This window comes from Gymnodraco acuticeps, unplaced genomic scaffold, assembly GCF_902827175.1.
Source record: "Gymnodraco acuticeps unplaced genomic scaffold, fGymAcu1.1, whole genome shotgun sequence".
In the NCBI taxonomy this organism is placed as follows: domain Eukaryota; kingdom Metazoa; phylum Chordata; class Actinopteri; order Perciformes; family Bathydraconidae; genus Gymnodraco; species Gymnodraco acuticeps.
In genome coordinates this window covers 1,037,030-1,056,977 of record NW_022990699.1, presented here as the reverse complement: position 1 = coordinate 1,056,977, position 19,948 = coordinate 1,037,030, and the positions used below count along the sequence as shown (strand labels likewise).

Sequence of the window (19,948 nt, the reverse complement as noted above, 5' to 3'; positions counted from 1 at the left end):
TGTTGACCTCATTAGTTAGTCAATTTACATCCACGTCTGTTCAATCTCATAGTGAAAGTTTGAAGGAATTAAATTAAGCGAATAAAGTATATTTGTTGGTGTTACAGTAGTTATCACTATATTAACATATGTGATTCCAGTAAAAATATACTATAGCTTCTTTGAGAAACATGCTGTCTTCACATAGAGACTTTTTACAGAGAAGTACAGAAGACTGATACAACAATAAGAGTTACAAAAATAACCTGAAGCTAAACATCCACAGACTATTGAGCTTGTGGTGGACAACCAGAAGAACGAGAGACACCCTGCTGGTTTTCATTGAGGGAGAGTGCTGTAGGTGAATAGAGGGGACTCATGTAGGAACCTTGGGGTCCACATAGTAAAAAACAAACAAAATTGGACACGATTCACAAAGATGAAGCCCTTCAGAAGGGACAGAGCAGTCTGTTCTTCCTGGGGTGACTCAGATCCTCTAGTGTGTGCAACATGCTCCTGCAGAGCTTCTATTAGTCTGTAGTAGCCAGTGCTCTTTGCTTTGCCGTGGTGTGTGGGTTGGTGGCATCATGGTTTGGAGTCAGCAATCTCTACAAGCTGTTCAGCAAGGGGAACCAAATGATCAGGTTATAACTGGAGATGGGTTAGAACTGGAAGCCCCTTGAGGTATTTTTGGGGATTTAAGACATAGAGATACCTCAGTAACATTCACTTGACTTGCCTCGTTATATTTTAAGCTTTGTTGATCTTGTTCCGCTGTAAGTCGATTAGTGAGAACAAAAAAACACCATAAAATGCTGTATGTGATAGAACACAAAGCTAAAGTCATGACAGTAGACAATGCTTCAAATATGGATGATATGATGAAAAAAAGCTAAAACATTTAAATTGTGGAAGCTTCACACAAATCTTCAACTCAGAGAGCACAAAAGTTCTAAATAATCACTGCCGTTTCAAGGGGACACCCAAGATTAGGGTGAACAATTCACTATTCAATTGTGTAATGGCCAGAATCTACCATTCTGTTTCTTAGTTATGGCATTGAATAATGGCCAGAAGAGTGTTTTTGCAGAACATTATGCTTTGACATTGACCACCTTTTGGATATAAAATGTCATCACTTATTAATTTTATACTACTACTACTACTACTATTTGTCTGAAATTGTGTCATAAACGTATTAATTCTTAGGGATGCCAAGATACTGTAGTTTTGTAAGCCCTGTGGGACCTTGAACTCCATCCTTCAACCACCACAATGTATTAAGTTCTTCCTTCAGTCTCCGTCTTTGATGGATGAAATAAAAATCCCTCCAGGCGTTATTAAGGTTACACTTTCACAAGAAGGGAACAGATGCGCGTTATCAGAAACCTTTGCTTTTGACCCTTGATAACCAAAATCAGTTGATCCTTGAGTTAAAGTGAACAATCTGGTGCCAAATTTGAAAATGTTGTCTCAAGGCTGTCCTAAGAAGTAGTGTTCACCAAATGGGACAGACGAGCAACCCAAAAACATAATTTCTCCTACCATTCAGTGAGATACAAACAGAGATGCAGGATTTGACTTAAATGAAATTAGACCTGCTGTAGATATCGGTGAGATATGCTTGGAGCCTTCAGGATTGGCTGGACCGTAAGGAAACCTCTAAACCTTGTCTGCATATGCTGTCTGTCTGCATAGTGAGTCACCTACGCTTGACTCACTGTCTGGAGGAGTGAGCTGCATTAATGCGGAGGTGCATGTAATAAAGTGGCCACTAAGTGTACTGTCAAAGAGGAAAGATGGTGGAAAAGAGAATAGAAAGCCCCTTGATGTGTCAAAACTTCCTTTTATTGAGATTGACTAGTAGCGTGAAATGTTCATCCGTTTGATCTATCTCCCATTGAAACATCTGACAGTTTTCTTTCATTGAGACTGGCAGAGGCATTGTCCATAGACTGTGATGTACAATGACATACTGTATCACAGGCCCATGTTTGAAGCAAAGAGAGAATGATTGTCATTCTCTGACAAACATGAGGCGAAATGATAACACCGATCAATGATTTTTTTCAGAACATTTATGGAAAATATCTCCTAAAACTGGGAGTTACTTCTGACTTGAATTTGAAACAAACTCTTTGATTGTCAAATGGTTAGTTACAATGGCATTTAGTTGATTTTGATCTGGGTTTCAAAATGTATTCACTGCCATTCTTCACATATCATCACAAGCATAAGGATTTCACAAAAAGCGTGTTAAACATTAGCATTCTAACGACTGTGAACAAGCAGTGATAATACTTCGCTCTAAGAATAAATCCTTTTTTCTGCTGAAGTGTAGACAGGTCTTCGCTTCAAAAAATATTTCATTTGTTGCTATTTCCAGTGATATGTAATCTGATCACTCAACATAGATCATTGTTATCATATTTTTCATGGAGGAAACGGCATTATGCACTATGTTTGCATATAGAATAGGCCTCTATATCATTTACTGTGGTTGTAAGACATTCATTTTGGTTCATGTTCGTATAATAAAGAAAACCATCTCTGTCCAATCCATTGTCTAATTATCGAAGCATTATTGGCGAAATAAAGGGACTGTTTCTGGTAGACAGAACAGTTTAATATGAATAACGAGTACACTTTAATAGCCAAATTGGACTAATTATCATTGTTGCAAATGTAACATACAGTAAGCCACACACTCCTCATTGACGCTGTCAAGGTAAACGATTGTGAGAAGGTTTTGAATATTGTACATTTGGATTTTTTTGTTCAGTATCATTCATTTGCTATCATGTTCCCTTCTACCAGTGATGTGAAAATAAATGCTAAAGAACATAAGATTGGCTGACATAGTTGTTAACAGAAGGACTCTACATTCACAGAAAAAATAACAAGTTGTTGCTTAATAACAGCATCATGTCATCAACCAAGAACACAATAACCATTTGTTTTACTACTGATAAAATAAGAAAAGGATCTACAAATGCGAAATGCACGTATAAGGTAACCATATAAATGTGAAAGCCGAGCTAATTATTCAGCAGTTGTTGGAAGTCACGCATTTCTAAACTCACAGGAAGATGAAGTAAAATGAAATACTGGGTCATGGCATCATTTTTCCTTCTGTGTTCCTTAATGGTGACTTATACAAACAGCATATATTTCATCAAATGTATTTCTGCAACTGACAACTTCTTTCCAATATGTACTGTAACTGTCATGTCTTGAGAGGGAACAGAGACAATCCTTCTTGCAAAGCCAGTGGCACAGACTTGGTAAAACATTGATAAAGCGCAGAGACAAGGCTCACAGTCATATCCCCATTTGCTCCACGCATATCTTTCTCAAATATGTTTATGTCAGTTTTTCTGGCAGTGCAGTCAGTTAAAAGTGTGCCACTGATGTAATTCAAAAGCCACTGAGCACAGAGCTGTCTCTCTTCCCCAGCCTGCTTCAGCCTCAATTGGGGTCCATAACCATCACCAAAACAAACTTCTCCTCACTGCCAGGGTAATTTTTCTTCCTCTTCCACCACTGAGCAGCAGTCATATTAATATCTTTGTAGAAGGCGAATGTGTGCTCCAGGAGGCCGGTCCCATGTGTTTTTTTCCTGAAATCTCTTGCTGTTTCTCTGGCCACAGCCAAGTGCATTAACATATGTTCTCACAGTGCACAGTGCTACTCTGCATTGGTAAATGCCTTATTACAGCAAGACCAGCTCTGTGCTCTTCCACTGAATATCCATAAGTAGTCAAACACAGCCATATCGGCCCACTCAGAACAGTAGGGATGTGTCTCACATGACAGGGGTGCTCCTTAATATTTTGTCAGAGGCCCTCTTTGTCAAATTGATATTCCGCCTACTCACAGTAATGGCGGGGGGGTAATAATGACAAATAAAGGCAATATTGCTACTGCATGGTACACACTGAGTGTAACTAATAAGGTCATCTGCTGGTTAGGTTTTTTTTTCTCCCATATTTATGCCTTTTTAGCATGCAGAGTCAAATTCTCTCAGTATGACTTACATCTCCAAAGACTATGCCAGTGTGAAATATGCAAAGGCAGAGGGTGAGAAACATATCCTTTGCAATGCTGCATGTTCTTGCCTCGAGAGCTTACACGCTCGTAAACATTTCCAAACTATAGGTTACTTACGTAACCCCAGTTCTCAGAGTAACATGAAGTGAGATGTCTCACTATGGGATGCGCCTCATCGCGGAGCAAACAGAAGCATCAATCTCATTACGCCAATCCTGATTGGCTGGAGATCTTGACGTCAGCGTCAGGGAAATCACCCCCTATAAGTAGCTTGCGCCACAACGCATGCGCCATTCAAAATAAGCATCTCTTCTCGCTTCACCATAGCAAGGAGGGCCGTCTGGTGAGACATCTCACTTCATGTTACTCTGAGAACTGGGGTTACGTAAGTAACCTATAGTTCTCATTCATAACACTCCGTTCGATGTCTCACTATGGGAAATTGTAGCTCCCGTATTGCCAGACGAGCTTATCTCGAAAATCACCAAACCAACCAGAACTTAACAGAGAGCTCTGACTCAACCAGGTGCCCAGCACTGCTTGAGTCACACTGGGAGCAGAACGTCCAGCCTGTTAGGAGGCAGACAAAAGTGAGCGGCGAGGACCAGCTCGCCGCTGCACCAATGTCTTTGATGGGAGACATCCTGGACAGAGTCCAGAATGCAGCCAGACTCTGAGTCGAAAGAGCTCGCGGACCCGAGGGTGCCTGCGAACTCTGACTCGTATGAGCCCCAAAGCAATTGCTTCCACAGACCAGTGGGAGAGCCGTTGCTTAGTAACAGGCTTGCCCTTATAAGGGTTAGCCCAGGACACAAGGGGTTGGTCATTATGACAAAGCACCCTTGATCTGTCCCTGTACGTGCGTGAAGCACGGGCTGGACACGGCAAATCCGGCCGCTGTTCCCCGGAGGAATACAGTGGCGGGGAGGATGCCTTAATGTCAAATGTGGTACCCCGAACCGACCGCCTTAAGATAAAGGCAGGGTCAGGCTTCAACCACACTCTGTTTGCCCTGGGGCAAACTGAGTGCATGAAAACTGTACAGATAGTGCATGAGTGCCACTGGCTTGCTTGGCAGCTGCCAGGGTCAGCGTCATGTCACACTGTATTTAGATTGTACCACTCACGGGCCAGGCCCATAGAGCCAAGCGCTCTGGGTGTGGGTGAAAGATCGCCCCCCCCCGCTTGGGACAGTATGTCCCTGCGTAGTGGGAGCTGCCATGGCTGCCCGCACAGCAGCTGATATATCTCCGCAAGCCAGTACATAGCTGGCCAGTGCGGAGCTATCAGGATAAGTGTGTGGCGTTGCTCTCTCACTCTGGCCAGAGTTGGGGGTATCAGAGCCAGGGGTGGGAACGCGTACAGAAGGCCCGGGGGCCAATTGTGCGCGAGTGCATCCACGCCTAACGGTGCATTTAGATCGCGCATCGAAAAGAACAGCTGACACTGAGCGTTGTCTTTCGATGCGAACAGATCCACCGCGGCTCTGCCGTAACGCACCCACAGCTGGCTCACAATCCTTGGATGTAGAGTCCAGTCTGCATAAAGTGGTATACCTCTGGACAGTAGATCTGCCCCGAGGTTCCTCACTCCCGGTACGTGCGTAGCTCTCAGAGAGAGGAGACGCCTACCGCTACATAGGATAAGTTTGCGCGCCAGTGTGTATAACTGGAGAGAACGCAAACCCCCATGGCGGTTAATATACGATATCGTGGTCGTATTGTCTGTCCTCACGAGGACGTGATGTCCCCTGAGGAAAGGCAGAAAGCGTTTTAGGGTGAGAAACACCGCTAAAAGCTCCAGGTAATTTATGTGTGCCCGCTGGAGGTCTCTGCTCCAGAGACCCCTCACCGGGCGACCTTCATAAATACCTCCCCAACCTGTCAGACATGCGTCCGTGGTGACCACTTTCCGTGAAAGGACAGCACCCATAGAACATGTTTGCGCAGCTGGAAAAGAGCGAGACAAGCTCTGAAAGCTTTCACTCTATCCGCTGACAAGCGAGCTGAAAAGGGCACCGAGTTCAGGCGTAAACCCAGGAAGAGTATAGTCTGCGCGGGGCACAACATGCTCTTCTCTGTGTTTATTATGAAACCCAGGTTGAGCAGGTGCTTTACGAGGACATTCGTCTGCGTAACAGCCTCCTGCTCCGACTGTGCGAGAAGCAGCCAGTCGTCCAGGTAGGTCGCCAGGCGAATACCCTGTTGTCTTAACGGGGCTATCGAGGCTTCCGTACATCGTACAAACACCCTTGAACTGAGAGACAGACCGAAGGGGAGTACTCTGTATTCATAACAGATCCCCTGAAATGCGAATCTCAGATATTTCCTGTGTGGGTAATATACGTGTGTGAAAATACGCATCTTTCAGGTCGACTGATGTGAACCAGTCGTCTTGTCGCACGAGCCGCAGCAGAGATGTGTGAGTGAGCATTCTGAACTTATATCTTCTTAGATATTTGTTCAGAGCCCTCAAATCAAGTATTGGCCGAATTCCGTTCCCTCCCCGTTTGGGAACGAGGAAGTACTTGGAATAGAAGCCGCCCTGACTCTGCTCGGCGGGTACAATAGATATAGCCCTCTTTTCTAGGAGAGAGAGAATCTCTTTCTCCAGAATATGGGCTGACTCTCCTCGGGCCTGCGAATGCAGAATGCCCGAGAAGCGAGGGGGGGTGACAGCGAATTGGAGTCTGTAGCCCCGTGTTACTGTCTTGAAAACCCAGGCAGATGATGTGAGCATCTTCCACTGCATGCTCCTTAGAGCCAGTGGAGATGTCACATCTCTTCCCCTCTGAGTCTCTATTTGTTGTGTTATGGGGCCCTCTAGTGTCTGAACACAGTGGTGCCCCCTTTCGACAATCCCCACCGACACTGCGCATGCGCATGACGGTGGTGCCTTCACAACCCCAGCCGGCACTGCGCATGCGCGTGGCGGTGGTGCTTTTAAAAAACCCCAGCCGGCACTGCGCATGCACGTGACGGTGGTGCCTTCACAGACCCGCCTGTAATCCGCCTTTTGAGAGATGCCGTAGCTGCTCTCAGAAGGGGAACAGTTGACGGGCTGTTTATGTTTTTTCTTTTCATTTTTCCGAGCTGCGCCCTTGGCTCGAAGCCTGGATGCGTCAGCGGAAAATGATTTGTGACATGTGTTTATGCGGACTTGAGGATGGTGTTGAGGCATCTCTCGAGGCGGCGGGAACACATTTAGAGCTGGGGAACCATAGACTTCCAGCTCTGTCACAGAGGGGAGAAGGAGGGGCTGTCACGCCGCTCGCTTCTTCTTCCTCGACTGCTGGCCGAAATTCTGGGTTGGCTGCGCCTGAGCTGCAGCCGGAACCAGAGATTTTCTAGGCCAGCTCGCCCTCGTCTCCAGCCTGGGCTGGGGACTCGGGGCGGGCTTTTCTTCACGACCCCAGCCGGCACTGCGCATGCGCGTGACGGTGGTGCCTTTACAGCCCCAGCCGGCACTGCGCATGCGCGTGACGGTGGTGCCTTCACAGACCCGTCAATTGTCCGCCCTTTGAGAGAGGCCGTAGCTGCTCTCAGAAGGGGAACAGTTGACGGACTGTTTATTGTTTTTCTTTTCATTTTCGAGCTGCGCCCTTGGCTCGAAGCCTGGATGCGTCAGCGGAAAATGTTTTATGACAGAAAAATCAATAAGTGTGTGACATGTGTTTATGCGGACTTGAGGATGGTGTTGAGGCATCTCTCGAGGCGGCGGGAACACATTTAGAGCTGGGGAACCGTAGACTTCCAGCTCTGTCACAGAGGGGAGAAGGAGGGGCTGTCACGCCGCTCGCTTCTTCTTCCTCGACTGCTGGCCGAAATTCTGGGTTGGCTGCGCCTGGGCTGCAGCCGGAACCGGAGATTTTCTAGGCCAGCTCGCCCTCGTCCCCTGCCTGGGCTGGGGATTCGGGGCGGACTGCGACCTCTGCGTTTTCGGTATTTTGAACCGAGCAGGGTTCGGAGCAGCTTGGACGAAGGGCTGCCGCTGCGAAGGCAGCGGCTGGGCCCTTCGAAGGAGGCAGAGGTGGAGGGCCTCGTCCTCCTTCTTTTTCGACTCGCATCTCCTCTGCATGGAGGCAAGAGCGGAGCCGAAAATCCCCTCGGGAACGATGGGCATGTCAAGCACATCCTGAACAACGTTCAGAGCCCTGGCGGACAACGCTGCGGCTCTGTAGGACCGTTCAGTCATGGTCGACTGGAAACGGTCCACCTTTCTGGCAGCGTGGGGTTCCTGCTTGGTGACCCATCCTCGGTGGGAGGTGGGCTGCCACCAGCAGTTCCATTGGCGGTATGCGAAGAAGGCCGAGCCTCTGCGGGCGAGACCATGGTGAGGTCTCGCCGGGAGCTCCCGCCTGGTGAGGCGTGGGGCTTCGTTCCCGCGTCTCTTGCCGCCACCGGGTCCCGGCCTGAACGGCGTGGGATCCCGGTTCCGCAGCTGCCGCTGTTAGTGAGCCCCAGAACGACACAGTGAGGGGTTCAGTCTCTGCGGCGGACGCCCCCGTGTCTTGATTGCCAAATGGCGAATCAGTGGACATGAGGGAGTCCTGTTCCAACAAGCTAGCTTGGTGTGCTAGCCGTCGGTGGAGGCTATTTCGGGTGAAAAGGGCACAATGCCCGCACGAGCCGGGGTTGTCGATAGCCTCCTGGGCGTGTTCCAGCCCGAGGCAGGACGAGCAGACCTGGTGTGAGTCTGTGCCTGCTATCTTCAACCCGCAGCCGCATGACCGAGCCTCCGAGTCCCTGACTCCTCTGGTGTGAGGGGGAGAGGCGTCCATCTTGTTCGCCTCGTGGCGTGGAGAGGACCCGCTCGTAACAGGTACGTCGTTGAGAGAAAAAGTGTTACCAACCCGTCCTTAATCCGGAGAAAACGGGACGGTGTGGGTCCTTTGTTCTCAAAGAATATTGACTGGTGTGTCAATATACTTCTAATCCTTTTCTCCTCCGTGAGAGAGAAAAAGAAAAGCGTCCTCGCTACCGTGGTGTCGGTAGTAAGGGGAAGCTAGCTAGCAACAGGTGCGTAGCTAGCTTGAGAAAAATCAAAACCTTACCTTACTTTCCGGGGAAAGAACGGCGAGGTCAATTTTAATACTAACTGGCGTTAGTATTACCGTCTTCTTGCGAAGCAGAAGGAGTAGCCGGCGAGCGCCCGTCGACCGAAATGGTTATATTTGGGTTCAGTCTGTGGACCGTTAAGCTTGTCCGGCTACTATAGAGATGTGCTCTGAAGCGAGAAGAGGTGTTTGAATGGCGCATGCGTTGTGGCGCAAGCTACTTATAGGGGGTGATTTCCCTGACGCTGACGTCAAGATCTCCAGCCAATCAGGATTGGCGTAATGAGATTGATGCTTCTGTTTGCTCCGCGATGAGGCGCATCCCATAGTGAGACATCGAACGGAGTGTTATGAATGAGAACTGCAATTTCCTATTATTATTCCATTTGTTTCTTGATTTTCACAGAATGAAAGCATAATAACTGTGTCCTTTACAATTTAAGTACAATTGGCAGAGGATGTTCACATGGTCTATCATTTGGTAAGGATGCACAAACTACAGTGCACTGACTGAAGCAAATACATATAATGAGGCACGATAAGACACCTCACGTAGTGTAGTGGGATATTTTTGACAAGACATAATATTTTACTGTTAATTCAATGGCTGTGTGAGCATGTATTAGTTATATTTCAGAACTAAATACCCTCTTCAGCTCATAAAACACAGAGGTGATGACATCCAGGGAAACACTTCACATATTAACAAGAATTAGAAATGCAGCTGGATTAGCACCTAAAGTGAAAGTGTTGCTTGTATGACGACCATAAATTGTGAAATTGGAGAAATGTCGACACACCCGCTGGGCTATCTGTGAATGCAGCAGGCTGATTATTATGTTGATTGCTGCTAAAATATGGCTTTGGGTAGAATGTGTTTGCAGATATCAACCGGCCACTGAGGTCTTTTCAGTTTGTATGCTTGCAGTCATTGGCTCCTCAGGAGTTTTGTTAGGATTTATTTTTCCTTTCTAATTTGAGCGATCTTTTCTTCTGTATGCCAGAGACACAGTTGTGCTGTGTTGATCTGAAGAAAGACTCTGAAAGAATGTGAATCAAACACTACAGAGAACTTTTCGTCTTCTTCTTGTGCAAAGAACTGAGTGCTGGCTGGGATCCATGTCATCCCACGGCACTGCACTGACTTATAATGGTAGGGAGGGAAAGATAAGACGCCAGGATACATCACTGAAACATGAAGGCATTGAATAGTATTTTGCTCATGAATACAATCATTAAAATATGTTCTTTAATGTTAGACTATTACTGTGCATCTTGGAGTTTCATTATTTATTTGTATGAATTAAAGTTTTTAGATTTAGCAGGTTTTAATTATAAATTGATTTATATTTTCCTCATTACTTCATGTTTTATTTCCGTTTTGACACGCCAGATCACCTGAGGACAGAAGTTTTGTTTGCTTTAACTTTTGAAATCTCTTTCTTAGACAATCTAGTTCGGTCTGCACCACTGTGCAAACTAATGAAGCCTCAAAGGCTTTGTTTAAGTCATTAAACATGGAAATCTAACTACACGGTTTTCTTCTAATGGCAAACAATTACATGACAACAACCTGGCTAAGAAAATCAATGTGAGTGAAAACTCATGTGGTTGCATTGTTTATGTTTCAGCCAAGGGAATTTCATGTCTGTTCAAGTATACAGAATGCTTGACTGGTCACTCAAACAACACAAGAATAATGAAAAAATGTATATATAAATAAAAAAGCAAACTCTGTTTCACTGGCATACTAATACATCCCATCCACGTCCTCAATGTTTTTTATTGGTCTCTAAGAAAACAAACATCACTGTAAAACATATGTGTTACTAGTCAGTCAGTGAAGGTCTTAAGGGATATACATCTCAGAAAACAAATGACCCCAAGGATGCTTTTGGTAAAGCAGTCAAACCTTTCTCTGTCAGTTGGAAAACATATCCTCAATCTCAAAATCAGTTTTGTTTTAATTAGAAGTCATTTGGGTCTAAATTAAAGTAAACAAATCACTTTTATCTGATGACATTTAATTGTCTTTCTACATCACAGATCAATGCTGCATTTTACTCTTGCCAATGTAACATTTAACATTGAGACAATCTATAATACTCATTATTTCCATTACTTACTAGCCTGCTACTTATTGTATTTATGATGCAGGTGAACAAATGCTTATTCTAAAAGAGCACATAAAATACAGCAGAATTCAAAATACTAAGCCTTCATCCTGGACTGATACAACTGACGCTGGTAAAATAGTATTGGCAACAAAGATGACTGATTATAACTGTAATATAAACCTTAGCCACAATTTATCATTAAATATATCAGTTCATTTAGATTTAAGTTATTTCAGCACTTCTTTATTAAGCTGGTGAAAAATACTCCCACATGTTTACACTAAGTGAGTAACCACTAGTGTGAAACACTCAGAGATGGAAATGACAATGTTGTCGAATTAAGTTAAATTATCTTTTTTGACTGACAATTCACTTTAGTTTGTTCATGATCTAAAGAATTCCAGCTAAATAATAATGTCATTCTGTTGGTGGTTAAAACTTAAACTAAGCCTACATAATCACTGTTCATGATTTCAATAGCTCAGAATTTGCATCAAAGTTAGCACATGTCATTTTTTCTGTAGCTTCTTCTGCTTTTAAAGTGGGATTTTAACCAATAAGTAATATGGCTAATGACTGATGAATCAGTAGTTAGTTCAGACTGTTAAAACAATTGGTTTAGTGTTACAGATGTGTCTGTAAATGACTGTCTTACTGCAGGGAGCAGTAGCTGACGCAGAAAAAACGTCCCAAATATAGCGTACACTTAAACTGATATTGATTGTTTTAGGTGGGCCTTTCTTTTATCTGGCTCTACAGAATATATCTTTATCACATACATGTAACTATTTTTCCACAACACTTTTTGTACTTTGCAAATCATACATATTTGTTTTTAATTGTCATAGTTCAGCCTAGTTTACTTGGCGAAGACATTAAGGCCACATAAATATGCAAAGAACCTCAAGAGACAAAACAACACCTGGTGAGCCAGGGCAGCAAATGTTTAGCAAAATAAGTTGTAGAACAGGTCCTGCCACACTGACCTAAAAAAGTGACTGAATGTTTTTTTTCACTTAAATATGGGTAGCTGAGACAGCACCAGTCTATGTATGTTACATGCATAACAAAAACATAATGCATTACAATTATAATGTCTAGAATGCAAATATTTGTTGTGTTTCAGTCAGTTGCTGTCGTGTATGTTACATACACTTTTCGTCACTTAGATGAAACTGCTTGGAGTTTTTATGTTTAAAAAACACACAAAGTTTACAGGGAAAATTCCTCCCACTATTCAACACTACATCAACAGTGGCAAATTGCTTTTATACCAAGCCTGTTTAATGAATAATCCAATCATGCATTACTAGCAGAATCTACGGAGGAGTGTTCCATGTTTAGACTCTTTCTTCATTTGAAACGCAGTTTGCAAATACAGAAACGAAGAGGAGATATTAATAATTACATTTCTAGTGTTGAACACGTAAGTACAATCTATCCTGCTTTAAGTTGAAGATTTGAGTGTATCCTTTAACTATTCTTTACTTTTTATCAAAAGGCAATATTATTTATCATGACCGCACCACTAATAAAACAAGTGAGGACTGAGGCCAGTGTTTCAATTGCATTTTGTCTTTGTTTAGGTGCAAGTTGACATAATCATTTACATTCTTATTATTTATGTCACATCTAAATTGTTTCTTTTTTATAATTGTTCCCCTTGCTCTCTTAATCTTAAGATTCCACTTTGTCTTTGATATTTTTTTGTTTTATTAATTGAATTGACTGTGTCCTCATTTTATATAATAACTGTAATGCATGTCTTGGGTTTAGCGGTATAATTGTAATTGTATAATCGGAATCTTTTGTGTTCAAAGTTGACATACACCTCAAAACATCTGCACTAGCATGAAGCTCATTTACTGAGGTGTATTTTATTGCAGCAGATCGCGATGCACTTTAAAAATACATCTTGGTATACTTCCAAGAGCTTTTGGGCGTTTCATATGAACACCTAAGTAGGATCTGTGAAAGTCACATTTCGCCTGCATTAAATATAGTCCAAATCATTACGGTAGGCCCTGGGTCTTGGTATTATCCAGTGGTGGGGCTAAGATGCTTATACATATAGCAATCTGGGGGACCAGGCAGTTGGACAGGATTCCTGGAGCACACAATGACTTCCCATTAATGGGTTGCAGAGCATCAGGAGAGCCCACCCTGAGCAGAGATGTCCATGTGGATGTGGCCCGTGGCACAGGGGTACCTGATCCCAGCCATCTGCACTGACAAATTATTCTATATCAAAGGCCTCTGCCCTGATTTGGGTGGTAATTGATTGGAAGTGAGGCACTCAAATCCCTGATTGGTTTAGCTGGATGTGGGGGGGGCATCCTGAGAGAGAGAGAGAGAGAGAGAGAGAGAGAGAGAGAGAGAGAGAGGAGAGAGAGAGAGAGAGAGAGAGATAGAGAGAGAGCTACATATAGGTACATAGCTAGGTAGAGCAGATCTCTGATCTAGAAGCTATATATCTGACTCTATCTCTCTATATCTCCGATCTCCTTTCTATCTTCTCTCTCTCTCTCTCTCTCTATCTCTATGATAGGCTAATGATACCTGCACGTTAAGATAATTCAGCATTTGTGGGAATTTGTATGTATGCTAGAGTTTTGTACAGAACCATCCATGCCATCTCTGTGTTTCTGGATATCCAATTTGTTAGTGTGTCCATGAAGATTGGATTTCACCATTCAAAAAAAGGAATTTGGTTCGAAATGGAATATTATTGATTTGTTCCACATGGAGGTGTGGTCTGATGCAGATATATGAGCATGGCGAGCCGACTGAGAAGGATTTTTTATGCTATTATCCCTTGTTGTGAAAATTGTGTGACAGAAGAGGGATAACATCAAACATGGAGGCTAGTCATTGTTTGTGGTTCCCTTTGGGATTACCTCAACCTCACAGCAGACAGACATAAATGACATCCTTAATACTTATTGTATATTAAATGTTATCTGCTTTATGTAAGGCATATATTTGAATTGGTTTAAATATTTAATTTAAAAAGTACATTTGAAGCAGTCAAACATTCTCTTGACATGACAAGATGACATAACCTTTGCGGAGTTTTCAGTCAAATTCCAAATATTGATGTGAATTCAATCATATATTACAGTGTTCAACGTGGGGCCTTATGAACCATGCAAGTATCTAAAGCTTGCACAATGTAAGCCATGCTGTGACCAGCTCTACGAGTTATCCAACCAATCATGTACCCAAATGGCATGTTGGATGTTCTGCAGATAAGCCAGGAGACTGTTAATGCAACTGTGACAGTGATGCAACAAACATATTGGCCTACCTCCTTTATTACACAGCAGGCTGGCTGCACCGCATACCTTTTGCCATTTGACACAGACATGTTGTGCTTACTAGTGACAGATGCTGCACAGCACTGGTCCCAGAGGTCACAAATGACCTTTTGGATTGTCTTTTTTTCAGTCACAAAGAATTATTTGTTCGACGATGGCCACCAATGCAACCCCAGGCACCCTGATGGGGCCGTGGGTTGTTACTGCTTGTCTTCTGAGATCACATTTACCTCATATGTATTGTGAGTGTGCGTCTGAGACGAGTTGAGTGAGTGAATGTGTGTGTGTCTGTGTGCCTGCACTTGCAAGGCATTGCATGTTGACATATGTGTTTAGGAAGATGCCTCACTAACCACCCCTGGTCTGCTTGATGCCATAGCTTAATTGCTGCATGACTCTTGTTTGGATGCCTATGAGGGATCTTATTGTATTATACAGAATGAATCATCAGGCGAGACACCCCAGGTGAATAGGGTAATTTTTTTAACTTAAAGGTATCAGCTAGAAATGTCTCCAGTTAATTACTTACAATAAGGCAATTGTCTTTTGTATTACACGTTTTCTGAAATAGCATGTTTAAATATGCAAATTAGCCATTATCTCATTAAATATGCACATATTTTAACACATTTCAGGAATCGAAATCTGAACTTTGGATATAGCCAGATTCAAAATTATTGTTTCATTTTGTAGTCATATTAGTATCTAAGGCTTTTACAGAAGGGATATTGGATATCTCTTTTTATCACTCCATAAATCAGAAAATACTGTCAACAGCCCTAAAATATCAATTTTCGCCATGTTTTTAGGTATACAATGTTATATAATTCAGGCTATGAATTATATATGGACAAACCCTTCTGTAAAAGCCTTCATAATATTGATAGGAATATAACTGGAAGGTTTGGTGTATGTACGTGCTAAGTAGTTGACATTTCGAACTCAGAGTAGGAGCAAAAACTCATTTTGAGAAAACGACCTTTAAAGATTGCAGTGAGGCGTTAGCTAAACCCTCCTGTTCTTTGGATGATAGCTTGCGCATCGACACACTCCGTGAAGGTATTTCATGTTCGGGGTCATTTGTGTTTTGTATAACCTTGCTTCGTGCAAGTGACAATTGTTGTCGTCTTCTCTGTGAACGTTTTTTTCGCCGTTCTTTTGGCATTTTGAGATTTCAATTTCTAGCTGAAAGCTAACCAGGAAGTGTTTTAGCACACCACGTGACGCATCTGAACGAATCACGTTGTCAAAAATTGACACCAGCCAATGAGATTTCGTTTCTTGGTTTAAGACCCCTTTGTGCTTTCACGATTGGTTGCTGATAAAAAGGAAATGACCATATTTGGATCCGATGAGTTTGTGCAGGAGAGACACAGCTTTCCAGCAATACCTCTGTTGACATGGTGCACACAGCGGTCGCGGTACTTTATGTTACGTTAGAATGCTAACTTTTGGTGAATTTAGGAGAAATCTACAGACGCAAATAGACAAACTATAGTAAAATAAACACTTAAATGTGTATTTTGTACGTTTTCCTTCCAAAAGCCTGAAAGACAACATGTTATGGAATCAAAGTAGCACAAAATCTCAAAATTGACCAGTACTTGAAAAACGATGTTGTTGCCTGCCGTGTCTCGCCTTAAGATGTGCTTATCCAGTGGCCTTTCCTTGACTTAAAAATGCTACTACACACAGTATCTCTTATCTGTGGCAATCAGCATGTTTACATTTGCATCTCGAATCTCACAGAATAAAGTTTGATTCAAGGAGCAGCATGTCTGTCTTGCATGTTCAACACTCAGCTTCTACATTGTTGGGTGAAATTGCACCGGGAGGCTCTCATCTTGTGCGGAAAGTAAAACTGTGAAATGGCCTCCTGTTGTTGCACGGCTTTAGTTTACCTTAGCCATTTCAAAGCTGGCAGGAACAGGGTGCAGTGAAGGCCCCATACTGTCAGAGGTGCTTGATCCCCACCCCCAGCCTTGCCCTCTCCATCTGTCACCTAACTAGAATGCACTGTTCACATAGACACACAACATGTATTTATGCATGCATGCACACAAGTTATGCATGTACTGTACAGACACAAACACTATAATGTAGGCCAGAACACCTACAATATCAAAGAACTTGATTTCATATTTGTAATATAAAATGTTGTCAGTAACAGAAAGAAACATGCGGTTAATAGAGATATTGCCTTTCTGTTTACCCCTTTGCTACAAATGGCATTCTGCAGTTTATGCACGGGAACATGTATGAACCCTCACATCTCTTTTAAACAATTCATTCCTATCCTGTTGTGCTATAATGAGAAACTATAATTCATGCTGTAGATTCACAAGAAAACCTTGTGAAAAACTGACACAATTTTCTACCGCCCGAAGCCTTGTGTCAGAAATATGATCTTACCCTCACCTCTTACCCTGACTGCCGTACTGTAATGATGCTCTGAGGTGAGCCCACTCATCAATTATTCACAGAATGCAAGATTTTCACTCTTTATCTTCTCGCCAGCTAGAGGAGACCATTTAAGAAAAATAGAGGAGGAAATAAAGGAAAAGAGAGAGAGTGAAAAAGCAGCAAGCTGTTGGCGGTTGAAAGTTTGCGGTGGACCGACAATGCTCTCTCTGTGAGTTATAATTGTAGTTTAACAATGTGTGGACCCCCGAGATTTTCAGTATGCAATATATGGCCTTTAGACGATCGCTATGGAAACCAAAGGCCCTGAACGACCTGCAATGCCCACCCACTCGGACAGCCGTTAATCATCTTCGCTCAGATCCTGGCACTGCAGAATTTGGCCAATGTGTCAAGAAGCAATTATATATACTTAGTGCTCGGGCACCCGATCTCCTCCCTCCCCTGTCTTCGCTCGCTCTCACACTCTTAATATAATCACAGAGCAGTCAGTTTAAAAGCCCTGTGTTCATTTCACTATCTATCTGGGGGTTGCACACAATGCAGATGAAGAGAAGTGTAAAAAGAGGATATTCTATTCTGAGAGCCGTTATAATCAGAATATTCTTTTCATATTAATCATATCAGCCATTTACTCGTTTTACCAGCCTCCTGAGCTGACTGACATACTAAATTAGCCCAGCTGGCCCATTGCATTCGCGGCACATATTGGGTTGGTACGGATCATGGAGACTAATGTGAGCTGACTAGAGGGAGATTACGTTCCGCTGCTAACAGCTAAAACGTGAATAACAGGATCTGCAAACCCACGGTGTTACCCCATTACATCAGCCCTGATCAGCTGTGTGAAAATGTAAAGAGAGCAAGTCAGGAGAAGAAGGAATGAGAGGGAAACGTGGCAGCCCGTAATAAAGGAATAGACACACCATTAGAGTGATCTGACATGTATTATTATTGATTGTCATACCACCGTCTGCACTTTCAATGGCACCAACATCTTTTTAGACAGATAGCCGTGCATTAGCGATTTATGGAGTGTTATGCTTTGAACAGTTGATGACAGGCTGTCAGACAGCTTCCCTCTTTTGGACTCCTTTTACCAAGGTCCACTCTTGCAACAAGCCACTCTCACCATACCGGCCATTCATCCAGAAAAGGACACGGGCATTTTTGACACATTTGGTGCTAAGTGAACTGAAATTGTGTGAATTTCACTACATAGCACATTATCACATTTGCAAGAGGCATGCAGCAGGAGCAGGAAGTGAAGGGGAAAGTTACTTCAGTCAGTATATGCGTGACTCGAGACCATCAGAGTGAAGTGATGACTTTGACTGTGCATGTACAGGGCTAATTAGCATTGAATAAATCTGCCCTTCTCGCCGCATGTTAGATGAACGTTGAATCATAATGAAATGCAGAGATAAAGCCTAGCAGGAACGTAGAGATATTCCTGTTTTTTACATGAAAAACTCTCTTTTTAGAAGAAATGAATTTGCATATCCTTGGCGAGAGTCTTGAGAAAGACATATGGTGATAGAACATCACATATGTGACAAGGGCATTGACATGGTTTAAAGCGAATGACACATGTCAGATGTAAATGGGCACACGTAAAAATAACCTACTAATAAAATGTAATTATTAAAATATATTCAATGATTTTACATAATGTTGTTTGTCCCCTGCCTGAAAGAAAGCTGGAGCTTACCTTATGAGGACAAATGGGGAGCGGCGAGTTAAAAGACGTCTCCGGTGTCTGGCTCAGGTTCTACAAGAAAAACACATTATCAGGGACATGTTTTCAGAGGAGGGCATCTCCCAGTAAATCTTTAGTGACAGAAGTTGCAGCTTATTTCCCAGTCCTTGCCGTTAGCATTTTGCAATATATTTTAGAGGGGTTAAGCAACTCTCAATCAACAAGCTCGTCTGCCGCCCACTAATCTAAGACCACAGCTTTGGTTGAAAGTCATATTTTAAATCTTTATCTTGACAATATCATCTTATCATATGCCCACTGCGTGGGTATAGTGATGTTTTTGTTTTGTTTTCCACTTTCCCTGCTTTCTATCCGTTTACAAAGATTATAAATCCTTTTCTGTCAGAAGATTTTAGTGAACATATGTTCAGACTTCTGCACACACGCCCGAATGCATTTTTTAGGTTAAATGATTATCACATTGTTAATACACCAATACATCACTCAGATACAAGAAAACACCATTAAAAGCAGACGCAAGGTAAGTCAACAAGCCAACAACAGATGGTCCTGCTGCTTGTGATTATGCAAAGATCCAAAGTATTTGCATTCTCACAATGCCATCGAAAAAAAGGGAAGCAGAAGCCATCTTCGGCTGACCCCAGAGAGAAACAAAAGAGCAATGGGTGAGGCAAACCCAGCAGGGGTGTGGATGGGCTCTGCAAACTCCTCTTGGGAAGGCCCTGTTGGTTTTTAAGCAGGTGCTTTTTTCAATTATGTGCATGTGGTACGTCTGATGCTCCCTGACACTATTAATGCCTGCCTTATGGTATCACCAGGACAGATAAGACACTGAACTCTCCAGACTCTTAACATCAATATTTCATTGCAACTTAGAAGCAGAACACCTCACTCACTGGCCTCTAAAAGTAGAACAAAAAGCAGCCCGGCTTTCTGCAGCATAAACACTGTATCATTAAATATGCATGATAAATGGGCCTTGCTGGGATGATGGAATTAGTTGACAAATGCTTCCCTACAGATTGAGAAGTCTATACAACGATGATATCTTAATTGATGTGACAAATAAACACAAATTATTTTCTTTGAGGACAAGACCAAGAAAAAAGGAATTAGTTTTGAGTGTGGTGCATGCAAGTAGATGGTAAGATCTCCAGTGGTGAAAACAGAATGCCCTTGGTTTTATGCAATTTTGAGTTATATATTGTATATTGTGGATGAATGGGGATAGTCCAATTAATTATGAAATGAACCTGAACTTTTGAAATATGCACATTATTCTGCCCTG

The 19,948-nt window shown here is 42.9% G+C and overlaps 1 protein-coding gene across 3 annotated transcripts in view; it reads right to left on the bottom strand.

Annotated features, from left to right (window-relative positions):
* Nucleotides 1-19,948, bottom strand: part of pcdh11 (protocadherin 11) — a 142,000-nt gene that overhangs the window by 71,480 nt on the left and 50,572 nt on the right. For 2 of the 3 annotated variants that reach the window (XM_034230915.1, XM_034230916.1), the window contains exon 4: nt 18,652-18,711. The exons of the other annotated variant lie outside the window; for it this stretch is intronic. In XM_034230915.1, coding sequence (XP_034086806.1) covers nt 18,652-18,711 — 60 coding nt within the window. The remainder of the gene's footprint in view (nt 1-18,651; nt 18,712-19,948) is intronic. 3 annotated transcript variants of the gene reach the window in all.